This window comes from Acinonyx jubatus, chromosome C2, assembly GCF_027475565.1.
Source record: "Acinonyx jubatus isolate Ajub_Pintada_27869175 chromosome C2, VMU_Ajub_asm_v1.0, whole genome shotgun sequence".
Taxonomy (NCBI): Eukaryota; Metazoa; Chordata; class Mammalia; order Carnivora; family Felidae; genus Acinonyx; species Acinonyx jubatus.
In genome coordinates, this window is record NC_069384.1 from 28,013,085 (window position 1) to 28,041,040 (window position 27,956).

General features: G+C 35.7%; 1 protein-coding gene and 1 non-coding gene across 2 annotated transcripts in view; both read left to right on the forward strand.

Moving 5' to 3' along the window:
• Nucleotides 1-27,956, forward strand: part of LOC106974551 (serine/arginine repetitive matrix protein 3) — a 51,573-nt gene that overhangs the window by 12,410 nt on the left and 11,207 nt on the right. Inside the window, exon 2 of the mRNA XM_027077523.2 lies at nt 6,273-6,353. Within this exon, the coding sequence (XP_026933324.2) occupies nt 6,273-6,353 (81 nt within the window). The remainder of the gene's footprint in view (nt 1-6,272; nt 6,354-27,956) is intronic.
• Nucleotides 10,663-10,816, forward strand: LOC113604828 (small nucleolar RNA SNORA62/SNORA6 family). Its single transcript, XR_003426852.1, has one exon. It is a non-coding gene; the product is annotated as a small nucleolar RNA SNORA62/SNORA6 family (small nucleolar RNA).

Genomic DNA, 27,956 nt, shown 5'->3' on the forward strand with positions numbered 1-27,956 from the left:
TTGACTAATTATGTGATACATTCTACTTTGTGCTTTCAAAATTGTTTATCCTGATTGACTGGACATCTTTGCTTTTCATAGTTCCTTAGCGTCAATGTGTTATAGAATGCGTGAATTCTGTACATTAGTATAAATTTTCCAATGTTAGATTCCTCAACAGAGACCCAAACTTAATTTCTATATTCATGAACTGACTCTTGTAAGTAAGGCATGATGTTTCATTTAAAATAACAGCATTTTCCTTTGTGGTAAAAAAAAAAAAAGGTGAATAAGATTCTAAATCATTATTTTGTGGGTAATTATTTTGTGTCTGCTACAAGTGTTTGTTCTAGCTCTGACCACTCATCCAGCCACGTATTTTACATTTTATACATCCTTGTAAATACTTGTCCTGATAATGCCAAGCCATGCTTTCCTTTGAAGTAGGGTAAACAAATTCACTTTGAGTTTTAAACTCTCGTACCATGTTTTCTTACCTGTTAAAATAGAGTAAATTCCATCATTGGATTTATTCATTTTAGCACAACTCTGAATGATCTTTCTTTTAAAAATTATGGTATGTTCCAATTAGTGGCATATTACCTTAACTTGTCAGTTTCCTGTAAAATGACAATATTGATGACTGAAAATGGGTGAAATGGGCCTTGGGACAGTCAACAACAAAAAGGATAGAAGTAAAGTCTGACTTTTAATCTTTTGAAAATCTGAGACCAGTTTGTATTTTCTCACAAGATTCACAGATGGTAATCCAATATTTGTTATATGTTATTGATCTTTAAATTGTTTTCATGTGTTATAGTGAAAGTAGTAAAAAATTTTTCTAGCTGTGTGAGGAAAATGGAAGAGGACTAATAACACACATTTCTGTATGTTAAAACTAAAATACCCCTGTGAAGACAGCATGTTAGTTTTGACTATATTTTTTATTTTATAGTGAATTTAAAAGTTTTTTTTTCGTTTTGTTTTTATATTTTGAAATCCTGGTAGATGCAAACAGCAATCTGTATACATACAGGTTTTAAAAAAAAAGGTATTTTTAGAGATCTCCAGTTGTGAATTTGTCCACTGGGAATAAATTGTGAGTTGTAATTGCTTTCTGTAACTTAAGTCATTTGCTCTGTTGAATATTTAAATGAAGCGTCAGGAAAGAAAAAAAAAAACTGTATTCATACAATACATATTCACACATACTTATATGTGAATGTGGCAGAATTTAGCAGTTCTTGATGACCGTTGTTACTTTTAAAAAGAATTATCGAGGGGAGAGAAAGTTTTGTGTGTGTAGGGAAATTACTTCTGAGGCCTGTTCACATGCCTGTTTGTTTTGCTTTAGTCTAGTTTGTGTGGTGCATTCTAGAGGGTGGTGAAAGATAATAATTTGTGGTGAACAGTTAGTATCCTTAACACACTGTTGAGTGGTTTAACTATTAATCAGAGATATCATGGAGAGTAAAGGAGTAGAGGTAGAGATTAGATAGGTTTCAGTGTGGCTCAGCTGAAGCTGTGAAATGGGCTTCATTTAATGTTTTCTGGCCTCAGTTTATAAAATAAGGGAGGCGGACTAGAATGATGATTTGGTTCCTCTCAACTCCGTAAGAATCAGTATCACTTCACAAATGAGGTTTTAACTGTTGCATGCATTGAGTAACAGTGTGCATAGAACTAAGGGCTGAGAGGATGTCCCTTATGATTTTTTGAGCTTGGCATTTCATATTTTGCAGCAAAGTTTTTAGTTTAACATAATTGAACTTGTACTAGATAGGGTTAATAGGCTAGAACAAAAGGTCAAAGCATAAGGCATTAGGCTTAATTAAGGGAGAGCAGGAGTGGCAGGAGTGTGTGACAGTTAAATGGGTTTCCCACAGACTAATGTCGGTTACAGTGCAACCATGCCTCAACTTAAGTGGGTTATTTTGTGCAAAGGGCAGCAGTGATTAGCAGTTTGACATGCCAGACACTTCTGGCCAATCCCATCTGTTTTAGAGGTTAAAAAAGCACACCTTTATGAGCTGATGGATTGATTTGTGTGCCCGTCTGGTAAAGATTAGAAGTCCAAGGCCAATGCAGTAAATGTCAGTTACAGAATAGTGTACTTTCTTCGTTGGCTCATTGTTTTAACCGTCAACTGTTTTATAATGGGGGATTACTGCTGTTTATGGAGTTGAATGCAAGATGGGTGGGGGAACAGGTAAGAGAGGAAGAAAAAATATTTCCTAGATGGAACTGTGAATTCACGTATTCTTAGCAAGTGTTTCAAATAGAGATGATGGCCTATTCTAGATACACTTGATTTGATGGAATGTTTTTGGCCTGTTCCTTACAGTTTGAGTCACGTTGTTCTTTTCTGAGTGTTATTTGAACAACCCTGTCAGTCCAGGATTTAATTTTACATACAGAATTGTTAAGTTTCTTTATTTAGGTAACTCTGTTTCTGACAGATGGATAGTTTATCTCCATATCATTATATCTATTTAAAAAAGTGTAATATTTTGTTCATTAACCTCCTGGGGAAGAGGAAAGGGAAAAGAAAAGAGAAAATGGAAAGGCATAAGTGTGCATGCTTGCTTTGTGGCTAGGGTTTACTGGGCACACCTGAGATTGATGCATGCTGTTAAAATGAAGTGTATCTGAACCTAGACTCGGACTCCTTTCTTTCTTTGAGAGCTATAGGAGTGATGCCATTAATGTAGTTCATTTTCAGTTCAAGGTTGTAGACCATTTAAAGATACACAAAGGCTAGATTGTGGCTATAAAGATTGGCTTTAACATGTTCTGATGTCCATGGAAAGGAAAATCCTCAATTTATGTGGATGAAATAGAACTTTAGATATTGTGATCGTAATCAAGGAGCTGTAGGCACATAAGGCATTCAGTCTTTTGGGTGGACAGACGGAAGTGTTTTAGAAATAACAAAAAGTTATCATCTTTATCAGAAAATTATTGACAACCTGAGATTTGAGTTTAAGTAAAAAGGTGACCAAGAACACGGAAACAATACTAGAAGATTCTGATTGGCCCCCTATGCTTTTATCCTTGTCAAAGGATGTGAACCATGAATTACCTGTTATGTGTTTATACAAATTATATATATATATATATATATATATATATATATATATATATATATATCATGTTAGACTCTGAATTGCTTCTTATAGAAAGGAAACTTAAATATCTAAATAAGATATGGTCACTGAAAGTAATATGTGGATCATAGTAACTGGTATTTCTAAAAATGTATATATACATTTATTTTACCACTAAGCTATTCAAAGTGAATAGGCTTAACTTATAGAAGGAAATCTAGATATTTTATTTCTCATTTAAAAAAGACAAAGTGACGTTATAATATTGGAGTTTATTTAGGGATATAGGACTTCAATATATATGTACTCATCGTTGTGTTCTTGGTGGAGTAGCATTAGTTGAAACTTTTTGGCCAATACAGATTTACATGAAAAACTGTGCTGCCCTTCTGTGAAGGTAGAGAATGTGAATACCAGTGCTTCTCTTTCACTAAGTCATTTTTAAATTATGAAAGATTGGCTTGAGTAGTATAAAAGTACTTGATTAGTAAATTAAATGTGGGAGATTTAGCTAATGCACAGAAACTTCTTTTTTGGGGGGGCAGGATCTTCTTAAGCAAATCTTCTGGTGATGTTATGTTAAACCTAAAACAAATATTTGATGCTCTACATTTCATTATAAACATTTTAAAGTATCCTGGATCCTATTTTAGCTTCTTTCTTTTTTCTCCAGTAAATTCAAGCGCCAGTATTATGTAGTCTGTTCGAATTTTATAAAAATAAACGGAAATATTTTGTTGAGTTAACTTGTTTTTGTGCGTTTTGATGTATTTTGAGGTTTACAAAGAGTACACATTGTATCTTGTAATCTGTAGTAGTCAATTTCTGTCTGCTGTATTTCCTTCCTTTTACTAATGTTATTTACTGACTTTGAGACATGTAAAGTCTGCTTCTCTAAGCAAAATAGTTGAACATATGCTCGTTTAGGTTATAAAAAGTGAAAGCAGAAACTCTTAATATACTTAAGATCCTATGTTTGCAGTTCTTGGCCTAAAAACTGTTATAGCTCTGTAACCTGAATTTTAGTTGTTAGAAATGTTATTAGATAATGGAAAAATAATAGCCCTGTTTCATCTTTTGATTTTAAATGCTATTAAGGCATAGAATTGTCCTTTACCTCTTTTCGGCAGATTGATTTTAATAAGCAAGGCATAATATATGATGAACTTATTCAAATATATATGCTTAGTATATTATATCTATATTAATAGTTATATAGTTATATCCATATTAATAGTTATAAAATCAGCATGCATATGTGTGATATGTTTCAAAGAGACCTCTGCACCTGTTGATTGCATTAAAACATTTGCTATCTTCTAATGAGGAAGGAGAAGGTGCTACCACTCTAAGTGGATCATTCCTCAGTAAATTGCGTACATTTTACTTTTTTGTATTCTGTGACCTTGCAGTCAGTGACTTCAGCCCAGAATAGTTTCAAAGTCATGTAAATGAATGCAATTAAGGTATTGCTTATCATCTTACATAGTTCAGATGGAACCTTATTAGATAGAGAGATTTGTTTGCTTTATGAGGAAGGTCAAAATAAGGTTAAATTTTATTACATAAAATGATTTGGTAATGTTTTTATTTAGTTGCTGAAAAAGAAATGTCCTAACAGGAAATGATAATGCTTTTTTCCCCTTCTTTAAATCACTGGGAGGTCTTTTCAGGGTGTTTGTTTGTTTGTTTGTTTGTTTATTTCTTTCTAGTAGTTATAATTCTATTTTAAGATGATGCCTTCTGTCTACTTATAAAATTTTGGGAACATTCTACGCTTAGTTGATTCTGGATATCTTTGACTCATACATGTAGGTGGCATTTCCTGCTGCTGATGGAGTGTTGCTTAGGAGCAGCTCACGTATGTGCTTAGAGGATTTGTGTTAATGTCCAGTCGTCATGACAGTTGGTGCAGGACCTCGGACAGCAGGATTGGAGTCCCAGTTCACCTGGGCAGAAAGGAGATCTGCCACCCTAGCAGGATGATTGTAAGGGTTGGGAGAGCATTGACACGGATACTAGAAGAGTCTTGCTGAGGAAGAACTGTGTGTATGTGTGTACATGCATGCGTGTGTGTGTGTGTGTGTGTGTGTGTGTGTTTGTGTGCATATGAAGTGCTTAAAAGAAAGGTATTCTTCACTTTGTAGTTGGCCCATATAATTACCTTCTTTCCTTCTATGGTATCATTTTTACTTCAGCATGGTATATTAATTAATTGGTAAAGACTCTAAGAGATGCTGGTTGAGCAGATATTTACTGCACGTAGCTCTGTGCCCTGCACCATCTTAGATGCTGGAGGATTCAGAGATGAGTGAGGGGCTCACAGTCGCAGGGAGAATAACAATAAGCATGATGCAGAGAAAGTGATCTGGAAGCATAATGATCAAAGAGCCTGCTTTGGCTGGGTGTTGAGAAAGCATTACTCAAAAGAAATTTGGTACCTCTGTATGGTTGTGGGGAAACTGACAGGCACTGGGGAATGAAGTGATAATCAAAAGCAGCTACTTTGTTTTGGGAAGTTAAAGTTCTGTAGTGGAATCAGGGAGTCTGCATCACACCTTCTTTATCCCCAGCTGGCTTCGCTGTCCAGTAGCCTGTTGATCAATATGAAGTTCCCTCAGCCACCACAGTATTAAAGTGTAGGCTATGTCTCTTGCTGCTCAAAAACTTTTCACCCAGTGTGTTATTCCTGAAGGTATAAACTTTCCCACATGTTGATGTCGTTCTGTATCTAGAAGGCTTCTAATTCTCAGTTCAACATTTTTTTCTTACCAGTGCTCTAGAGAAAAAAAAAAAAAAAATATATATATATATATGTATAGAAAAAGAAAAGAAGGTGTTTCAAACTCTGTGTTGACAACCAAATAATCCTAGTAATTTTTCTCCCGGAATTCTTGATCAGAATTCCTCTTCATCATCATTAACTTCTCACCTTTAGAATAGGTGTAGCACAAAGATAGTGTATTTTGGTAAATTTTATAATGCAGATTGCTCATCACGTATGGTCAACAACTATGCCCAAGGAAAGCGTGTATAATTAAGAATATTTTTTGTCTTACATTTTTTTTGTTATTTTTTGAGATAATTTATTTTAGCCAGTAGTTAAGATTCCATCGTAAAACATACCACTGAAATTCTTTGAGATACGATGCGCTTGAAGTAATATTTATTTTTCTTAATTTTCAGGGAGTGTTGGACTGTGAGCTATTGCAGAACTCTGTTCTCAGGACCCGTTATTTTAACAGTCAGGAGAAACACATCTAGAAGGTATTGTATTTTGTCTATTGTCCCATTTTTTTAAATGTACTTAAGCCTTTCCAGTTAGAGAAGAAAGAACATCATGTTGCATTTTGTTATTTATTTTTCTTTAAGTTTCAGATGTCGATTAACTAGTTGTTTGACATCTGTAACCCAGGGGAGGAATATATTTCAGTGTCAGTAATTCTGAGTTTTGTGTAAGTGAGTAAAAAGTCTAGTTTAGATGGAACCAGTTTTGCCTATTTTAAACATCGGAAGTATTTACATTTTTTTTCTTTCCAGTATATAATTAATGAATATTTTGATTTGAAAATAAGGTATAAAAGGCTCTTCTTTTTATCTAAGACAGTATGAAATATACCTTAATAATCAGGCAGGCTTAAAGTCCTTCCTGCCTATGATAACTCTACCTTCCAGTAGAGGGATCAGCTGCCATCTATATTTCTGCCGTCTTTCATCTGGATCCATGGACACCTGATTCTGCCTGTGTCCGTCTATTATGTTCCCTATCTGCATTATCACATGTGGTTTATTATTGTAGCATAAGAATTCATCTACTTGCAGAGCCTGAGTCTTAGGACAGGTGATATATTACTAGGAAGGAAGGAAGAATCTTCCCTGCTTTGTGTTTTTGTCTTTTGCAATCCCAGGACCCCATATAAATGTACCAAATGATTTGACTAAAGTCAGTGGTGAACGCAGTCCCCTTCAGCCCTATCCAAAGTTTCCTTCTTAGTATCCACCTTTAAACCTCCCCTAAGTTTTGTGTTTTCCTTAAAAAACTTGCCAGCTGTCTTGCTTGGAATACAAATATTTAATAAAATAATGTGTTTGTTAAAGTGGTAGTGAATAAGTCAACTTCTTTGAATATGTATTTTCTTTATTAACTGGATATTCATTATTTATATTCATATGCAATGACACAAAAATCAGTTTTACAGATTTTCTTAATCACTTCTCAAGCCATATGAATTTCTAGGATTGGATAAATTTACAGTATTTTATGTTTCCATCACACAGTGTATATTGAACTTTCTTTTTTTTTAATTTTTATTTTTTTAAATTTTTTTATTTATTTCTGAGACAGAGACAGAGCGTGAGTGGGGGAGGGGCAGAGAGAGAGGGAGACACAGAATCAGAAGCAGGCTCTGAGCTGTCAGCCTGACATGGGGCTCGAACTCACAAACCGCGAGATCATGACCTGAGCCGACTGAGCCACCCAGGCGCCCCTGTATTGAACTTTTAAAGTAGTAACTGTTCAAGATTATTCACCATTGGCAAAGCAGCATCTTTTCTTTTTTATTGTCAGTTAAGAGAGGGAGGGTGAAAGCAAATAAGAAATTTAAACAAGCACATTAGGACTATAAAAGAAAATGTAGACAACCCCCCAAATATTAACTTTAATTTTGACTATGCATACTTTCTCAGTGAAAGAAATGATAGGATCAGAAACTCTGGATTTTTTGAAATTCAAAGTTATCCTTTTATTTTTTAGTTTTTTGGAGGGTGGGTTACTGGTTATTTATTTATTTATTAGCTTAAAATTTAATTTAATTTTAATTCTGGTGTAGTTAACATACAGTGTTATATTAGTTTCAAGTGTATGATGTAGTGATTTAACACTTCCATACATAACCCCATGCTCATGAGGACAAGTGCCCTTCTGAATCCCTATCACCTATTTCATGCATCCCCTCATCTATTTCTGATAATTGTCAGTTTGTTCTCAGTAGTTAAGTGTCTGTTTCTTGGCTCGTTCCTTTCTCTCTTTTTTTTTTTTACCTCTTGCTCATTTGTTTTATTTCCTATATTCCACCTATGAGTGAAATCATATGGCATTTGTCTTTCTCTAACTGACTTATTTCATTTAGCATTATACTCCCTGTTTCCATCCAGGTCATTGCAAATGGCAAGATTTCATTCTTTATTATGAGTGAATATTCCGTTATGTATACACACACACACACACCTTCTTTATCTGTTCATCGATCGATGGACACTTGGGCTGCTTCCATAATTTGGCAATTGTAAATAATGCTGCTGTAAACGTAGGGGTGCATATATCCCTTTGAATTAGTGTTTTTGCATTTGGGGGGTAAATACCCAGTAGCATGATAACTGGATCACAGTGTCTATTTTGTGCCAGTACCAGACTGTTTTGATTACTACAGCTTTGTAATATAACTTGAGGTCTGAAATTGTGATACCTGCAGCTTTGCTTTGCTTTTTTCTTTTAAAAAAAAGTTTATTTATTTGGTGGGGGGGAAGGGCAGTGAGAAAGGGAGAGAGAATCCCAAGCATGCTCTGTGCTATCAGTGCAGAGCTCTGCTCGAGGCTTGGATTCATGAATGGTGAGATCATGACCTGAGCCAAAAATAAGAGTTGGGCACCCAGCCAGCTGACCCAACCAGGTGCCCCACTTTTCTTTTTCAAAATTGCTTTGGCTATTCGGCGTCTTTTGTGGTTCCATATAAATTTTAGGATTTTTTTTGTTCTAGTTCTGTGAAGAATGCCATTGGTATTTTGATAGGGATTGCCTTAAATGTGTGGATTGCTTGGGGTAGTAGACATTTTAACAATATTTGTTTCTCTGATCCAGGAGCATGGAAAGTTATCTTTTTAAATTGAAGATAAGAATTAACTGTTAAAATTAAATATTTAGAGATACAAACATTCAAATGGACTTTAAAACTCTTTAAAACTAACAGATATAAACCATTTTTTTTAAAAGTTACCTAAATAAACATTTTATCAAGGTATAATTTCACTTAGTGAAATAGACTCTTTCTTTCCTGTTCAGTGATTTTTCTGTTCTTCTACATAAGCAAACCCTGCGTAGCTAACACCCAACCTCAAAAGGCTGTCTTTCTTAGTACTGCTTCCACTCAACAGAAACCAATCTTTGGTGTTTTTTACTGTGTGTTAATTTTGCCTGTTTTTGAACTTTATACAGTTGGAATCATGTAATATGAGCTGTTTTGTGTCTGAGTGTTTTGATCAACCTTATGTCTGCGAGAGTCCTCCATATGTGTATTATTTGTTTCTCCCTTTTCAAATTGTCTGTATTCCATTGTATGTATGATTAGACTACCATTATCTTTTCCATTGTACATGGATTTTGAATATCTTTCCAATTGGGGGGTATGAGAAAGGTTACTGTGAATTTGTTTATATCTTTTGGTAGAAACAAACATTCATTTCTGATGCGTATATGCACAGGACTGGAACCGGGGAATTGTGGAATATGGAAATGTTTAACTTTAGTATAATATATACTTGGAGTGCTTTTAAGGATATTTGGGAAATGTCTATCAGTGTATCTTTTCTTAATGATAGATCTTACTATGAAATGGACTTAATTTTTTCCAACTTTAAGTAAAATCTAAAGTTGGTTTTTAGGAGGTATGAAATTTTTCTGTCCATTAAAAATAAATTGCCCGTTTTCTGATGCCATTATGGTATATATTTAGTCACTGAAACTGAGGTCTGTCCTAACCCTAGGGAAGGAAAATAAGACACAGAACCCTTATATATACTTACTAGTGTAGAAGTACTGAACGTTGATTTTAAAATAAGTTAAACATTTCATACGTAGGGCTTTTATTTTATTCCTGGATTTTTGGATACCTCTTGAATATCTAAAATAATATACCCTTGAGTTACAAAACAATTTGCTTTAGCATTTCTGATAAATATATCTTGCTAACTTTATCCATGTTGTGTTAATCTTTTTGGATATCTAACGTGAAATTATTTATTCTGGAACATAAGGACTTGAGAAATTTTATGTCCATCTTTTTCTCAGTCTTACTATAGAACAGTGCTGTTCATTGAGTAGAAGTTCACACAGAAGAAGGGCGCCTGGGTGGCTCATTCGGTTAAGTGTCCGGCTTCGGCTCAGGTCATGATCTCACAGTTCGTGAGTCTGAGCCCCACATCTGACTCTGTGCTGACAGCTTAGAGCCTGGAGCCTGCTTTGAATTCTGTGTCTTCCTTGCTCTCTGCTCCTCCCCTGCTCATGCTCTGTCTTTTTCTCCTTCAAAAGTAAATAAAAACATTAAAAATAAATTTAAAAAAAAGTATAGTGTAAGCTACACATGTAATTTGAAATTTTTCCCTAGGCACATTAAAAGAGGAAAAAGGAACTAATCAATCAATGAAATATTTTATTTAACCCCCATCAGTAAAATACTATCATTTCATTGCATAATTAATATAAAATTCTGAGATATTTTACATTCATTTTCTCACAGTAAGTTTTTGAAATTCAGTGTATATTTTCATTTATAGCACATCTCAATTCAAACTAGTCACTTTTCCTGCACATTGTTAGAGCTTGGAGTTGAGGCCACTGGCTGGCAGATGAACTTACAGGTGTATATAGTGTGCTGTAGGAGGGGGAAATCTTTTGTTAACACCACAAGGATCTCCGGCTCAGTGAGTGGAATTTGATAGTAATTCTGGCTACAAGCATATAAATAAGTAAGTAAATAAATAAATAAATAATTTAATCTTTATTTATTTTTGAAAGAGAGAGAAACAGTGTGCGAGCAGGGGAGGGTCAGAGAAAGAGAGGGAGACACAGAATCCGAAGTAGGCTCCATCTCTAAGCTATCAGCAGAGCCCGACACGGGGCCTGAACTCATGAACCATAAGATCATGACCTGAACCAAAGTTGGACGCATAACCCACTGAGCCACCCAGGCATTCCAATAAATAAACATTTAAAAAAATGAAATAAAAATAAAAAATTTTTAAAAAGGCAAACTAGTCACTTTTCAAATGCTCAGTAGCCACATGTCTATCGTATTGGACATCATAGCTATTTATATCTTGGGTTTTTTAAAGACCATGTGTTTTCCAAATTCATATCTAATTAAAAGTATCCTTTAAAATCCGGTAGAAAGATGCCATGTTGAAAGCTAATATACCATCTTTTTAGTGGGTCTCAAGCAGCCTGGTTTTCCTTCGGTGTTGAAATAAGTAACGTTTCCGTTTATTGAACATCAGATAAAGCAATTAGTCAATGGTTGGGGCACATGTATGAAAAATACACTACCTTTATACTGTACAATTCAAAATCTGTAATAGCAGACTCATATTTTCCACCTTACTCTAGGTTATATGCTGAATAGAATTTTATTCTTTTGTATGTTCCTGTTTTTCCTTTTTTTAATTTTTTTTTGTTTATCTATTTTTGAGAGAGACAGAGACAGAATGCGAGTGGGTTAGGGTCAGAGAGAGAGGGAGACACAGAATCGGAAGCAGGCTCCAGGCTCCGAGCTGTCAGCACAGAGCCCTACGTGAGGCTCGAACTCACCAGCCATGAGATCATGACCTGAGCCAAAGTTGGATGCTCAACCGAGTGAGCTACCCAGGCGCCCCCCTTTTTGTCCATTTGGTAAAAGCATGGCTGGTTTTTGTGACAAACTGAATGATGTAACTCCTCTATCTCCTGCATAAAATAGGGCAGTTAAGAACAAATGGTTATATGTATACATATAGATGTATCTATGACTTTTCATTAATTAGGATATTTAAAGGTTACCTAGATTTTGGGGGTAATGTTTCTTCATGTATATATTTGCCAAGTAGGATAAATCAAGATCTATATGCTATCTTATATGAACTTAGATCAGATTTTACCACCAATTTGGCTTGTTTTAAGCTTTTTTAGTGTTCAGACTTCAGAATGTAATTCAGAATGTGGATAAGGTAGTATTGACCTTTGAACATGGTAACACGTGGTGTTGTCATGGGGGATAAAGCTCCTGGATTAATACTTGCTATAACTGTATGTTAGCTGTTACTTTGGGCTCTAGATCTGTGGTAGTTGTTTTATAGTCCTACTCACTTTTTTTTTCCTTTTTAATATATAGTACTACTTCTTCCTTTTTAACGAAATCTATTTTTTTTGACACCCAGTTCTTTAAAAAAAATTTTTTTTTTTAACATTTGTTTACTATTGAGAGACAGAGAGACACAGAGCGTGCGCAGGGGAGGAGTAGAGAGAGGGAAGACACAGAATCTGAAGCAGGCTCCAGGCTCCGAGCTGTCAGCACAGAGCCTGATGTGGGGTTCGAACTGTGAGATCATGACCTGAGCTGAAATCATCGCCTAACCAACTGAGCCATCCAGGTGCCCCGACACCCAGTTCTAACATTATATATTATTGGCTACTTTTTTTAGAAAAAGTATTTATTTATTTTGAGAGAGAGAGAACGTGAGTAGGGGAGGGACAGAGAGACAGAATCCCAAGCAGGCTCCTTACTGTCAGCACAAAGCCCTGTGCAGGGCTTGAACTCCCCAACTGTGAGATCATGACCCGAGCCCAAACCAAGAGTCAGACACTTAACCGACTGAGCCACCCAGGGTCCCCTGGCCACTTTTTGAAAAAGAAAATCATTCCTCTGCTTTTAAGCCTTCATCTTAGTAGTAGTAAAATTAAAGTTCTTGTATTAGCTGATAAGGCTGTGGCATCTTCTTGATGAGGCCTAGCCTGGTAACCACTCAAGATGAAAGCCTCCCCTCTTGCCTTTTTTACTTCTTTTCTTTTTCCACAACACTTAACCACCTTTAAGACTACCATGAAATTAATTTTTAAAAAATTATTGGTTACTGATTATTTTCCTCTTCTATAGTGAAAGCTCCCTGAGGGCAGGAATCTTTTTATGTTGTGTCGTTCATCCCTAATATATCTGAAAGAACCTAGAGTGGTGCTGGGCATCAGTTGGTATAGCCACTATTGAACACAATGATTATGGAACCATATGATCCAGTAGTCCTGCTTCTGGGTATATAACAAAACAAATTGAAATTAGGATCTTGAAGAGGTATCTGCACTCTTGGGGCTCATTGCAGCACTATTGGCAATAGCCAAGACACGGATAAAGAAAATGTGGTATTTCCATATAATAGAATTATTCAACCTTAAAAAAGAAGGAAATCCTGTCATTTGTGACAACATGATGAACTTATAGGACATTATCCTAGGTGAAATAAGCTAGACAGAAGAACATGACCTCACTTACATCAGGAACCCAAAATAGTCAGACTCATATAGAAGCAGGGAATAGAATGGTGTTTACCAGGAATTGGGAGGAGGAAACTGAGGTTTTGGTCAAAAGTACAAACTTTAAATTACACAAGAGGTATAAATCCTAAAGACCTGTACAGCATACTACCTATGGTTAACAATACTGTATTTTATATTTAAAAAATTGCAAAGAGGTAGATCTTATGCTAAGTGTTCTTACCATACAAAAAATAAAGAGGGCAGGAGGAAACTTTTCAAGGTGTTGGATGTATTTATGGCATTGACTGTGGCAGTGATTTCATGAGTCTGTGTTTACCTCCAATCTCATCAAGTTGTACAGCTTTTTGTGTAACAATTATACCTTTAAAAATTATTGTTTTTTAATGATAGGCATCTAGAAGGAGCTTGTAAGTATTTATTGAGTAAATATTTCTTGAATGCATGGAGAAGATACACTTTTTTCCAATTCTGAAAATGTGCCTTAGGAATTTTCTAGGGATAGGGAATATTTAAAGCACGAGGAAACAAAGATCTTCAGTTGTATATATAATAATACATTTTGATAGTTTGAATTAGTTGAAAGTAGTTTATTTCTCAGACTGATACGTATGTACCTACGAAAGGTAGCATGTAACTATGAGGTTTCAAAAAGTAGGGTTTATAATTATGGCCAGGTAATTTATCTTTTGGGTATTTACATGTATATTTTTTCATTTGGATCATAAAAATAATGTTATCAGAGAAGGATATTTATAAGATACTTTTTTTGTTCTTGTGAAATATAGAGACATACATCGTAGTTTGGTATCTTAAAATTAGTATGAACCAAATAGACCTTGATAGTTTTTAAGAAGTGATTTCTATCTAGTATAGATTGTCTTTCGTTGTATATAGATATTTTCTAATTGTAGTTGTTGAAAGTTTTATTTTTAGGCCACCTACAATAAATGTTTTTAAAATAATACAAAAATGTAATCAAAGCCTTATATTAAGAAATTGTATATGCTACCTGAGAATATATTGAAAGCAGATATTATAAATGTTTTTTCTTTTGTAGTATAGGTAACTTTATGCAATCATTTAACCAAAGTTTTCATGCAAGTGTGTTTATAAATGTTTGGTTTTATTTTATGCCTTCATATATCAGCACATGATATATATGACTGTTTCAGTAATCATTTTCATTAGAAGAGGAAGAATTATGAGTTTGGGTTTATTTTTTTCTCTTTCCACTGTCATCTTCCAAATTCAAGTATTAGTACTTCATGATTGTTACTGCAGTAGCTTTCTAACTGGTCTTTTTTTTTTTTTTTTTTGCCATTTAGTTTTTATTATTCACATTGTATATACTATAGGACGGTAAATCTTTCTGAAGTATCATAACTCTAAACAAAGACCTTTGCGTATAAGAAAAAGGCCAAGTCCTATTTTTACCTGGCTCCTACTCTCAGCATCATATTCCATTTGCCTTATCCTTAAAGACGTTAAAGTGCACATTTCTTAGACGGCCACACTGGTTTCTCAGTCTTCATCATCAGTGTCTTGTGATTACCGCTCATTTTCTTTTACCAGAACGCTTCCCATTCTGTGATTTGAGTAATCACACCGAAGTGCCCTCTTAAACTCTCCCTTAGTTGATGAGTACCATTCACACTGCATTTATTTTATTCATCTCTTCTGAAAGACTGTAAACTTCTAAGGGGAAGGGACCATGTCTTTTATAAAGTTGTGATGGGTAAAGCACTCAGCTTTCTGCCATATATATATATATGGTTATCAATCAAAATGTCGTTGAAATAACTCCTCCAGGGTGTATCCCGGAGCTCTAGAAATAAGAAAAGGATAAAAACTCATCCCATGTTATGTGACGCAAGTCACTTGAACTTACTGCGCAACAGTTTTCTGTGTGAAGGTGACATGATGGCATGTGTGTTAGAAATTTGTAGGTTCTGGGGCGCCTGGGTGGCTCAGTCGGTTAAGCGTCCGACTTCGGCTCAGGGCATGATCTCGTGGTCCGTGGGTTCGAGCCGCGTCGGTCTCTGTGCTGACCACTCAGAGCCTGGAGCCTGTTTCAGATTCTGTGTCTCCCTCTCTCTCTCTGACCCTCCCCCATTCATGCTCTGTCTCTCTCTGTCTCAAAAAAGTAAATAAACATTTAAAAAAAAAAAAAAAGAAAGAAATTTGTAGGTTCCAAAGTGTGGGCTAAGTGTTCATGAAAGGACTCAAACTGTATCTTGTTGACTACATAAGTTTCTTTGTTTTTATGTAAAACATATAGAATGTTGTTTTGTTTCTTACCTGAATAATGGCAAGATTGATTTAATGTGTTAGCTGAATGTTTACTATAATAAGTCTCTTTACTATTCATCTGAAACAAGAAAGAAAATAGGCCTGTGGTGAAAGTAATAAATTACCTGTGTGAAATGCAACAGTTTCAGAGATGAATGGATTTAAAAGTTTTGTTAACACCTTTCCAAAATTGATCCTTAATTCATTGTATGTTTGAATTACATGGAGTAAAATACATTTTTTGAAGGGCATCATCTCATAGATTTCCATAAATTTCTCAAAGGTGACCCCATCCCTGTCAATTCTATTTCCTAGGAGTATTTAAAATTAAATAGCTTACCTGGCTAGTGCAGGTTCTAAACGAGACTGAATTTGGGATGGTGAATTCTTTTTTAAATTTAATTGGGGTATAGTTCTTGTACTAAGAACAGTATGTAGGATTGGAGTAAGTTTCTGATTTTTGGAGATTTTTTTTTTCTTAAAAACAAATCTGGATATTGTGTATATCTGGGTTATAACTGTGAATTAGTTCAAAGAAGAAGAGAGGTTGAGGTTGAGGGAGGAAACAAGTTTCATAGAACCAGCATCTTGAGGCATCAATACTGTGATCATACGTAGATCCTGAAAATATGAGCCTGCATGTTCTTTTGTGTTTAAGTGCTCAGATGTTGGTGACACGAATTGGTAACAGAGACTGAATTTGTAAGGAGGAAGCAATGACTGCGGTTTCTAAGTCTTCCTTACTCGTGACAAAGTATGATGTGCAATTTGGAAACTGTTCTGTTGGCAACTAAGCAGGTTTGGGAAGTTAACCTTATAGGCCGCCCAGGCGTATTTTAGGTGGTCATTACAGAGAGCCCTGGTTTTATTACCTAGGTCATAATAGAAAATATTTAGCCTTTTAAATTTTTTAATGGTGACTAAAAATTTGATCCTTTGGTTTTATTTTATGATACAGACAAAAATTCAGAAAGAAGTCTAAGTGTTTATCCTAATTGAAATGGATATAACCTGACCATGAATGTTATTAATGTTACTTTGACATATGTGTTAAAAATATGTGCATAGAGTTTGTATTAATATTGAATTTGTGCTGATTTACTATTTTCATAGTAATTTCAGTAAATAAGAAATGGATAAATAATACTTTCATTTCATTAAGTACTCCCATGAGTTTCTGTTAAGGGTGAACAGTATTTCTTGGAAAGTTACAATTTAAACCTAGTCTGGTGACCACAGAATGCTATTTACTTAGCTTTTAAGTCTTTCGCAATAGTGTAACTTGAGAGAAAGCAGCAGTAGTTGTTTTGTTTCTTTGTTTTTTATATATATATATGTGTATATATATACGTGTATATATACACATATACAGGTACATATATATGTGTATATATATACATATATATACACACCTGTATATGTGTATATATATATATACACACACACATATATGTGTGTATATATACATATGTATACACACACACACACACACACACACACACACACACATATACATACACACCCAAAGGATATACAGTTGACCCTTGAACAACATGGGGGTTAAGGGGACTGATCCCTGGCACAGTTGAAAATCTGTAACTTTTGACTACCCCCAAACTTAACTCCTAATAGCCTACTGTTTATCAGAAGCCTTACTGACAACATAAACATTTTATTAACACATACTTAATAAACACATATTTTATAAACACATATTTTATGTGTATTATATACTGTAGTCTTACAATAATACTTAACTTTTTCTTAAATTTTTTGGTATTTCTAGCTTACATTGGTTCATCTGTTGTTTTTTTTTTCAAAATGTTGCAGATCTCCAAAAAAATTTCCAATATATCTATTGAAAGAGAGTGTACCTGCGCAGTTCAAACCCATGCTGTTCAAGGACCAGCTGCGTTTCTCTTTTACCTACTGTGCAGATACTAAGAGTAACCACTATTATGGCCACAGTTTCACACAGTGACATGGAAAATGCTGGTCTTTAGAGTCATAAGATTTATATTTGAACCATAGCTTACCAAACAGACTGTTAACAAATCATTTCACCCGAGCCTCAGTTTCCTAATCTGTAACCTGAGCTATAACCTACATCAAAGGAATATTATGCAGAGTAAATGAGGAAATAAAATTTGTTGTCACCAGTGTAATGTTCTCGAAGGATAGTGTTGTACTCGCAATATTGTTAATTATGTTCCAGAAGAAATAAAATAGGTGATGACTGTTGATGATTGCTGTTTTACTCAATAGCACACTCTTCTAAATAAAGACCGCTGTTCCACACATTTTGCATTTTTCTTTCTTTGCTTCTATTCCACTTGAAGAGTATTCACAAACCCTGCTCCACGCATTTGAACTCCTTTCAAGTTTAAACCAGTTACCATCTGCCACCTACTGACCCAGTTCTCTCTACTTCCTTCAACCCTGCTCTCCCCATACACACTTGCTTATTTTTGTTGGCTGATTAAATTGGCCTTCAGTTGATTTTTCCAAAGATCTGTATTAATACAGGGTTAGAAATAGTAGCTTCCAAATGTGTTTGAACTATCAAGCAAGGTGCATAGGAGCCAATAGTAATACTTTTTTTTTTTTTTCCCTCTAGGGAAGACAGTTGTCAGGGGAAACAAGTAGTAAAACCCCAAATGGACTTGCTTTTTCTTTCGTTGTACAGCAGTTCTGGGTTTTCAAAGTGATTTCTGCCTCCATACTCAAGTGAAGAAAGTTTTCAGTATAAAGTATGAGTTTGTAAAGTGACTCACCACATATGCAGGTGCTTCAAAATGCATGCTCTGAACTACTATTTGAATTTTTATAGGTTTGCAGTTGTGCTGACTGCAAGAAAATAAAAGGCCTGGTGCCAGTTCTTACTAGGTCAAGATTTATTTTAAAGGATCAACATTTCCTCAGGTTTTTTGGTATTTACAAAAGTCCTAGAGATTTTCCTGCAAAAAGACTTAATAGGCTTTATTCCAGTAAGGAAAATTCAGAATGCTTGTGCCATGGTAGTAACAAAAGCAATATATTTGGTGAATTTGTTTAAATACATTGCCAGAAGCCAGACTACCCTAAAGATGTATTTTTATTTAAAGAGGCTCATGGGGGCAGCAAGGACTAGTAATTGTATTTGTATAGCTCTAGGTGCAGAAAATTTGACCAGTAATTTAAAAACAGACTGTTAGTCTTTCATGAAATGGTCAGGAGATGGGTTGACCAAGGTGATTGGACTGACACTGTGGAGGCTTACTTCAGTAGCGGTTTGTGAAATGGATTATAAAAGCACACTGACCTGAATTTGAATCCCGGCCCTGCTCCTTAGCTGTGGTGTGACTTTGGACAAGTCATTCCACTGCTCTGAGCCTTACCTTCTTCAGCTGTAAGGTTGAATAGTATCTATTTTATAGATAATGATTAAGTGAGTTAATGTATGACTTAGTATAATTGTCAAAAACTGGCATTCACTTGCCAACCAGTTAATAAAAGTTAATTATAATGGCTGGGAGTTAACCCTCCAAGTAGTTGTTTTAAAAGCTTGCATTCCTAAAAGTACGCTTACCAGGACTAGCACTGAGTAATGTGTAGAATTGTTGAATCACTATATTGTACACATGAAACTGTAACACTGGATATTGACTATACTGGAATTAAAGTAGAAAGCTTTGGGGCGCTTGGGTGGCTCAGTTGGTTAAGCGCCAGACTTCAGCTCAGGTCATGATCTCACGGTTTGTGGGTTTGAGCCCCACGTCGGGCTCTGTGCTGACAGCTCAGAGCCTGGAGACTGCTTCGGATTCTGTGTCTCCCTCTCTCTCTGCCCCGCCCCTGCTTGTGCTCTCTCTCTCTCTCGAAAAGTGAATAAACATTTAAAAAAAATTGTTTTTAAAAAAGTAGAAACTTCATTAAAAAAATTGCATTCCCTATTGAGAGGCATTAAAGTGTAGAAATATATTTGAGGTTTCTTAAAAATCTTAAGGAAGCCACATTAGACTCAAAGCAGTATTTATAGGTAATAGATTGAATTTGACAAGCATTGAGACACTATGGTGTGGTGGTTTTGAACAAGTGTGAATCCTAACTCTGCCACTTACTTTGTTGGCTTTGACTAATCATCTTACCTCCTAAGGCTCAGTGTTCTCATCTGTAAAATGGGGATAACTTTATAGCATTGTTTTGAGAATTGAAAGAATTAAATCATAGGGGTACCTCAGTCGGTTAAGCGTCTGACTTCGGCTCAGGTCATGATCTTACAGTTTGTGAGTTCGAGCCCCGAATCGCGCTCTGTGCTGACAGCTCAGAGCCTGGAGCCTGCTTCTGTTTCTGTGTCTCCTTCTATCTCTGCCCCTCCCCCACTTGTGCTTTGTCTTTCTCTGTCTCTCAAAAATTAAAAGAAAAAAGAAAGAATGAAACCATAGAAAGCACTTAATGTCATTCTTGGCACATACTGTGCACAGTAAGTTTTAGTTTTTCTTGTGAGTCTATAGATACCCTTTTGGGCATGGCCTTGAGTACTTGTGAGAAATAAAATTCTGAATTTTTTTTTGATGTAATAGTTAATGTTGGAATTTTGGAATTAATACATTTTTTTTTCGTTTGTATAATGCTTATCTAGTTGACTTAAATTAAGATAAAACACTAAAATGTTTTGAATCTCCTATACTCAAAATAACAATTCGTATTTGGAAAAACAGAGTTTTAAATATCATCTGCTATAGTCTAAATGCTTATTTTCTTCTAAAAATTTGTATGTTGAAATCCTAACCCCCAAGGAGATGGTATTGGGAGGTGGTGCCTTTGGGAGTGATTAGGTCGTGAAGGTAGAGCCCTCACAGTGGGATGAGCTCCCACATAAAAAAGGCCTGAAGGAGATCCCTTTCCCTTTCTGCCACTTTAGGTATAGTGAAAAGATGGCCATTTATGAGTTAGAAAGCTAGATTCTCACCAGATGCTGCACCTGCATGCATGGGGATCCTAGACTTACCAGCCTCCAAAACTGTGAGAAATAAATGTTTGTCATTTATAAGCAACCCAGTCCATGGTATTCCACGTTAGCAGCCTGACTGGACTAAGATAGCATCCATAGTTTTGGATAATTCCATGGCTCTTACTTTTAATCCAGTTTTTATTCATGTTTCTGCTTTCCTTCCTCTTCATTGCCTGAGAGTAACCCAAAGGAGAAGCAGGGTAGAGCAGGCTGAGGCAGGATTGCCAATAGATACTCAGCCTTACCATGATCAGATATACTGTCGGGACTAATGTCCTCAGTTAAATTGATTTGTGAATACTTTTTGGTTTTACCAGCAGAATAATTTTGATTGCGTTTTTTACTGTTGTAGTGTATGCTGAGAAGACTTTAAAGGAAATTTCTACTTTTCCCAGCATCTTTCAATCATTTTTTTAAGAGCTGTAAATCAGTAAATTTTCAGTTTGACAGCTAATAAAAGATTGGTAAGTAAATACCTACCATATATTATAGGTATTATATTAAGGGTAGAGTTAAGTTTATCCTGTATGAAGTTAATTTTTTATATCTTCTATTTGGGGCCCATGATGTCTAAAGTGAGTTATTTAATAGCATAGGGGTTTTACATGTGTAGAAATTTTCTAAGTTTATAAGACTTTTATGAGGAAACACTGTAGTTTGGTAGGTTCTTACAGTGAGAACTCAAAGTTAGAGTTTCGGATAGATAAAGCTTTGATTTTGTTACTAACGGTTTGGCTTTAAGGTAAAAATCAAAACCTGATGACTGTTAGCCCTTTGACACAAACCATTACTGACCCACAACCTCTCTTCCCTTCCAACCTAGAATTACTTCAAAGAGGAAGGGGAACATGTGAGATCAACTAGAAAGCTAAATTTCCAGTGTGTATACACACACGAAGGAAGTGTAGTTATTTATGTTTAATCCATCATGTCCTGATTTTGTTTGGCCTTGGGACCTTCCACCTCCCTCTTACCACCTACCATCCTCTCTCCCTCCTTCCCTTTCTTCCTTCCTTTGGATAAGTATTGACAGTTCTGCAGATCCTTGTTAGGCATATGGTGGTTTAGAGCACATTTTACTATTTAGATTATTTCAAAGCTCTATATTTGGATTGCCTTTGCTTTGGTCATATGTTTATTTTCAACTCTTAATTAAGAACACACTGTTTATAAATTAATTCCTGTGAGAAAATATGACTCACGTTGGGAGATCTTGTTTTATTGTCATATGACATGTTCTGTAAGGCATGCAGCTTAATAGAAAGGGGGGGGGCACCTGACATCCATCTTCATTTTAGTTTGACTTAACACACTGCAGGAAACCGTGTGACTATTTGTAATTTTTTTTTTTAGTGTTTATTTATTTTTGAGAGACAGAGACAGCATGAGCGGGAGAGGGCAGAGAGAGAGAGAGGGAGACCCAGAATATGAAGCAGGCTCCAGGCTCTGAGCTGTCAGCCCAGAGCCCGACGCGGGGCTCAAACTCACAGACCGCGAGATCATGACCTGAGCCGAAGTCGGATGCTCAACCGACTGAGCCACCCAGGGGCCCCCTATTTGAAATTTTTTTTGTGTTAATTAAAATATAAGTAATAGAAGACATTACCAAAATAACTTAAACAGTAGGGGATATATCATCCTACCCAACATGAACAGGTGGGTAATTAATTGTCATAGTGGTGTTATCAGGAACCCACATGGTATTTTCCATTTTTCTATACTGTTGCCTTGAGTGTTTTGGCAGACTTTGGTTAAGATGGACATTTTTCCATGCTACTTTTTTTTTTTTAAAGAAATTAATTTTTTTTTAACGTTTATTTATTTTTGAGATAGAGAGAGAGAGACAGAGCATGAATGGGGGAGGGTCAGAGAGAGGGAGACACAGAATCCGAAACAGGCTCCAGGCTCTGAGCTGTCAGCACAGAGCCCGACGACGCAGAGCTCAAACTCACAGACCACGAGATCATGACCTGAGCCGAAGTCGGCCGCCCAACCGACTGAGCCACCCAGGCGCCCCCTACTTTTTTTTTTTTTTAAGTGAGAAAAACATTTCCAAGTAAACTTCATTGGCCATAATTGCATCATATGCCTGTGCTTCAACCCCTGATTGGCATAGTAAACATTACTTATCTAAGTGGCTTGACCTAATCAGGATTCACCTAAGAGGAAGAGGGTGAGTGTTCTGCCAGCAAGTAAGGTAAGGGGACGTGTGTCTTTGAGAGGGCTCCTGAAGTGGATGACACAGCTAGGGAAGGTCACAGTTTTGTTAATTTCTTCAGCCTTCCTCATGAGATCACAAAATATAGACAGTCACACTTTGATTCATTCGATATATGTTTATTGAGTATCTACTGTATTCCATTTATTCTCTGTCCTAAGAGCAGTGAGCAAAAAGGAGAAAAATTGCTGCCCTCTTGAAGCTTACATTTAATTGATGAGATAAACAGTGTAAAGCAGTTCAACTTCATGATATCTTACGAGCAGTACTGAGTAAAAACTGAACCGGAGAAGGGAACATGGAAGGTCTGGGGCAGGGGTGTATGAAATTGTAGATCATGTCCAGAGAAGGTGTTGCCTAGAAGATGACTTTCATATAAAGGTGGAGATGGTGTGAGAGCCAGTGTACAGCTCTTTGGGGAGAAGAGTGTTCTAGTCAAAGCCCCTGTGGGTGAACGAGGGAGAGTCACAGGAAGTGAGGTCAGAGTGGGGAACCGCTGCACACTTTTGAGCAAAGGACTGACTCAGTAAAGCATTTCCACAGAATCACTTTGGCAGTTGTGTTGAATAGGCCAAAAGGCATTACAAACAGAAGCAGGGAAGCCAGTTAGGAAGCTATTGTAATAATCCAGGAGAAATGATGGTGATTTGAATGGGGGCAGGGAGTAGTTGGATTCTAGATATTTCCAAGGCAAAGCCTACAGGATTTGCTGATAAATTGGGTGGGGCCCATGAGAAGAGGAGAGGCATTTAGGATGGCAGCCAGGTTTTTGGCCTGAACAGTTAAAAGAATGGAGTTGATATTATCTGAGATTAGGAAGAACAGGGACTCAGTTATTGACATGTTAAATCTGAGATGTCAGATAAACAATTTATAGATGTCAAATGGAGATGTCAAATAAAAAATGGATATATACATATTTCTTGAAGAGGGATCAATACATATATTTTAGAAGTATGACATTGGCCATTAATAATCGGGAATGGCTTTTAAAAGAATATAAATTAAAAAAAAAACAATAAGGGGGGAATAGGAAATAGAGAAATAAAGTATATATAATATGGGGACATATATTTTATATTTCATTGAACAAATACAAGGAAATATTGGAAGTAATTAAAAAAAATTAATGTTTATTTAGTTTTGAGAGAGACAGAAACAGAGCGTGAGTTGGGGAGGGTCAGAGAGAGAGGGAGTCACATAATCTGAAACAGGCTCCAGGCTCTGAGCTGTCAGCACAGAGCCCAACGCAGGGCTCGAACTCATGAATTGTGAGATCATGACCTGCGCTGAAGTCGAACGCCCAACCGATTGAGCCACTCAGGTGCCCTGGAAGTAATTTTAAAATAGAGATTCAAAGAAGCATTTATATACTGAGCATTTATTTAGTGCCCAGTGTATTCTAGTAAATATTTATTCTTTCTATCAATACCTCATTTAGTTTTTGTTTGTTCCCTGTATAAAATGATGCAACAGTCCATCTAAAGGATGCATGTTATTAACAAATAGGCTGTTGTCCCCACCCCAGCTTCCTCAGCCTGTTAAGTATTGTGCAGCCTGTTAAGTAATGTTCACGCATATCATTTAATAGTTATCTAAGCCAAGAGAAAGAATTGCCGTGATACACACACACACACATACACACACACACACACACACGTACACTATGTATGTATCAAGACAAGTGACTTTTCTTTTGAAAAAGAATTAGTGCAAGATGCCTTTTAACCAGATTATTGTATTTGTTTGTGTTTAACAAGAATGCAGCACATAGCTAAGATTTTCAATCTGTATTGCATAAAATGCTGAGAAGCATCTTATAAAGTACCTTTTACATTATAGGTACTCAATAAATATTTCTAACTTATTTTTAAACTTTTAAAAATATTTTACTGCATGAGGTAGGTGTTGCTTGATAATATGTACCCTATGTTTAATGCAGGGTTGTGGAGAAAATTGAATTACCCTGGGTTTTGTCAGATAAAAGTACTACATAGTAAATATAAGGAGTTGTTTTTTGGGCAAAAAAATTCTGCTCTTTAATGTGCATTAGGCTTTTCTGCCAACCAGGTGAATATGTGACCACTAGCCTGTATACCAATGAGGGGAAATGTTTATAATTAAAGGGGAAATACTGTTTGTTCAGAATGAAGTATATTGAATTACTTCCGTTTGCCTATTTCTCGTGTTAAGTAATTTGTTGCAAAATGACCATCTCCCATAAGAGAGTTCTGCAAATTTGCGGTAATTAAGCTAGCATTTATACTAGTTTTGAGACCAGATTGATGATAGATAAGAATTAGGCTCATTTTTTGGTTGACCAAGCTCTAAGTTTTTATCTATACATCTGCTTCCCAGTTCTTTGGAGTGTATCTCTTTATATACTCCTTTGCTTTTTTTTAAAAAGGAGAGTTAGGAAAATCTGTTGCCCAGCAATTAACATTTGTTCATGGGTGCAACTTAAGATGCATACCTAATATTCTTATCAAAGTAAAACTCTAATTTGCCACAATGTGGTGCTTATTTTTTATTATGCAAACAGGAATATATTAATATTATAAAGCATAATATTAAAATGATCTACCAGCCAACATGGAACTAGAGCTTTACTAATAAGGTTGCATCTATTAGCATATACCTCTTGCCTGTACCTCTGCTCTTACTGCTCTCCCTGACCCCCCAATCACTCTTCAATTTTTTTATCATTTACTTTTTAATAACACTGGTTTTAATCCATGGATCTTTAAGTAATATGCTGTTTAATTTTCCTTTTTTTTTTAAGTTTTATAAAAATGGTGGCATATATAGTCTGAGATCTGCTTTTTTTGCTCATTATGGTCTTTTAAAATTTATTTATTGTTGTGTGTAGTTGTAGTACATTTATTTCACTGCTGAGTAATATTTCATTGTATGAATTTATTTATTGTCTTAGCAGTAGACATCTGGATTGTTGCTGTTTCGTATTTTTTTTCTTGTTTGCTTGTCTTATTTATTTTTGGTGTATCTATATTGAAGTTGGTGTACATCTGTACATTGATATATATATACATCCGCACACACACACACACACACACACACACAATGAATTGTTTATTGGGCAAAGAAATTCTCTTTAGGATGGATTAGGCTTTTCTTATCATACATCTGACCAATCAGGTGAATATGTGACCACTAGCCTTTATGACCAGTGAGGGGAAATGTTTATAATTAAAGGGGAAGTACCGTTGTTCAGAATGAAGTGTATTGAATTACTTCCGTTTGCCTATGTCTCGTGTATATATGTAGCTATTGGACACATTGCTAATGTCTGTATTCTTTTATATGTGTTCTGGTGCACATGTGTAAGACTCTAGAAAATATACCTAAGAGTAGAAGTGTAGAGAATCATGTGAGTATTATATGAGTACATTATGCAATGATATGAGTCAATGCCAATTGTTTTCCAAAGTCATTGGACCAGTTTCCATACCACTAATAATATCACAGAAGCTCCCAGTGAACCAAATCATTGCTGAAACTTGGAAATCTCGGGCTACGTAATTTTTCTTAATATAGCAGCTACAAAATGGAACCTTATTGTGGTCTTAATTTGCCTTTCTGTGATTGCTAATGACGTCTGGAACATCTTTTCATGCGACTATTCACCTTTGGTATTTTTCTTTCATGAATTGCTTGTGTATGTCTTCTATGCATTATATACTTAAAACTATGCATTAAATATATTTATTTTTATATTTAAAAAATTTTAAGTAACAGCACATGGAAAAGTTTTAAGTACAATAAAGGAGAAAATTTTTCCCCTGAAGATTTGATTTGATGCCTCATCACCCCTGAATAAATGAGTGTATATTTCCTACAAACAAGGACATTGTCCTATAAGACACAATAAAGCCATCAAAATCAGGAAATTAACATTGATGCATTACTACCATCTAATCCTCAGATCTCATTCAATTTTCACAAGTAGTCCCAATAATGTCCTTTATAGCAAAAGGATCTAGTTTAGAAGCACGCCTTGCATTTTACTTGTCACATCTTTTCAGTCTCCTTCAATCTGGAACAGTTCTTCAGTGTTTGTTTGACTTTCAAGACCTTGGCACTTTTCAAGACTATACTGTATTGGCCACTTATTTTGTAGAATGTCTCTTCTTTATGTTTGTCTGCTGTTTCCTAATGACTACATGCAAGTTATGAACACTTGGCAGGGATATCACAGACGTTATGGTCTGTCTTCTCTTTGTAGCTTATCAAGTGGCACGTGATTTTCATTTTGACCCTTTACTATTTATATTAACTTGATTAAGATGGTGTCTGCCATGTTTCTTTCTGTGAAATTACTCATTTTCCCTTTGTGTTTAATAATTGTTTTGTGTGGAGATACTGTGAAACTGTGTGACTGTCTCCTTCCTGATCAAACTTTAATTAATTTCTCTGTATCAGTATGAGTTAATGATTCTGTATATTATTTCAATGAGCTATAATCAGTTACTATTGTTATTTTGATGCTCATCTTGCCCTGATTTAGCCAGTGGGATCCTTTTAAGTTGGCTTCTGTGTCCTTTTGACATGCCACTCATCACTCATGCTGCTGCTACTTCCAATTTCATTTCTTTCTATAACAGTGAGATTAGTCTAAATTTATTTACTTATTAACCTAAATTTATTTACTTATTTGATCAGTCCCACTGTATGTGATGAACCTGACCTATTCCTTGGACCCTCTTCCCCAAATTCGGTTTGAGCTTTGAAGACCCTTCATGTGGAAGCCTTCCTCACCAGGTTTGGATTCCTACAGTATACAGCACAGTGCATCTTTTAATGGGCACCTTCCTCCCCCTTATCAGGCATTGACATCTGCTGTTAGATCACTGCTGTACAGGGTCCTGCTCAACCCACACTACTCTGCCAGAGCTTGAACTCTGACTCTCATGCCACATGGTTGTCTCCACTCTCCACAGGCACTGCCTCATCCTGTTCAGGCCCTCACACCCTTAATTAGGGATACTTTTTTACATTTTGCCTATTTTTAATTAAAATGCTGTAGGATACACACACAGACACACAGGCACACACACACAT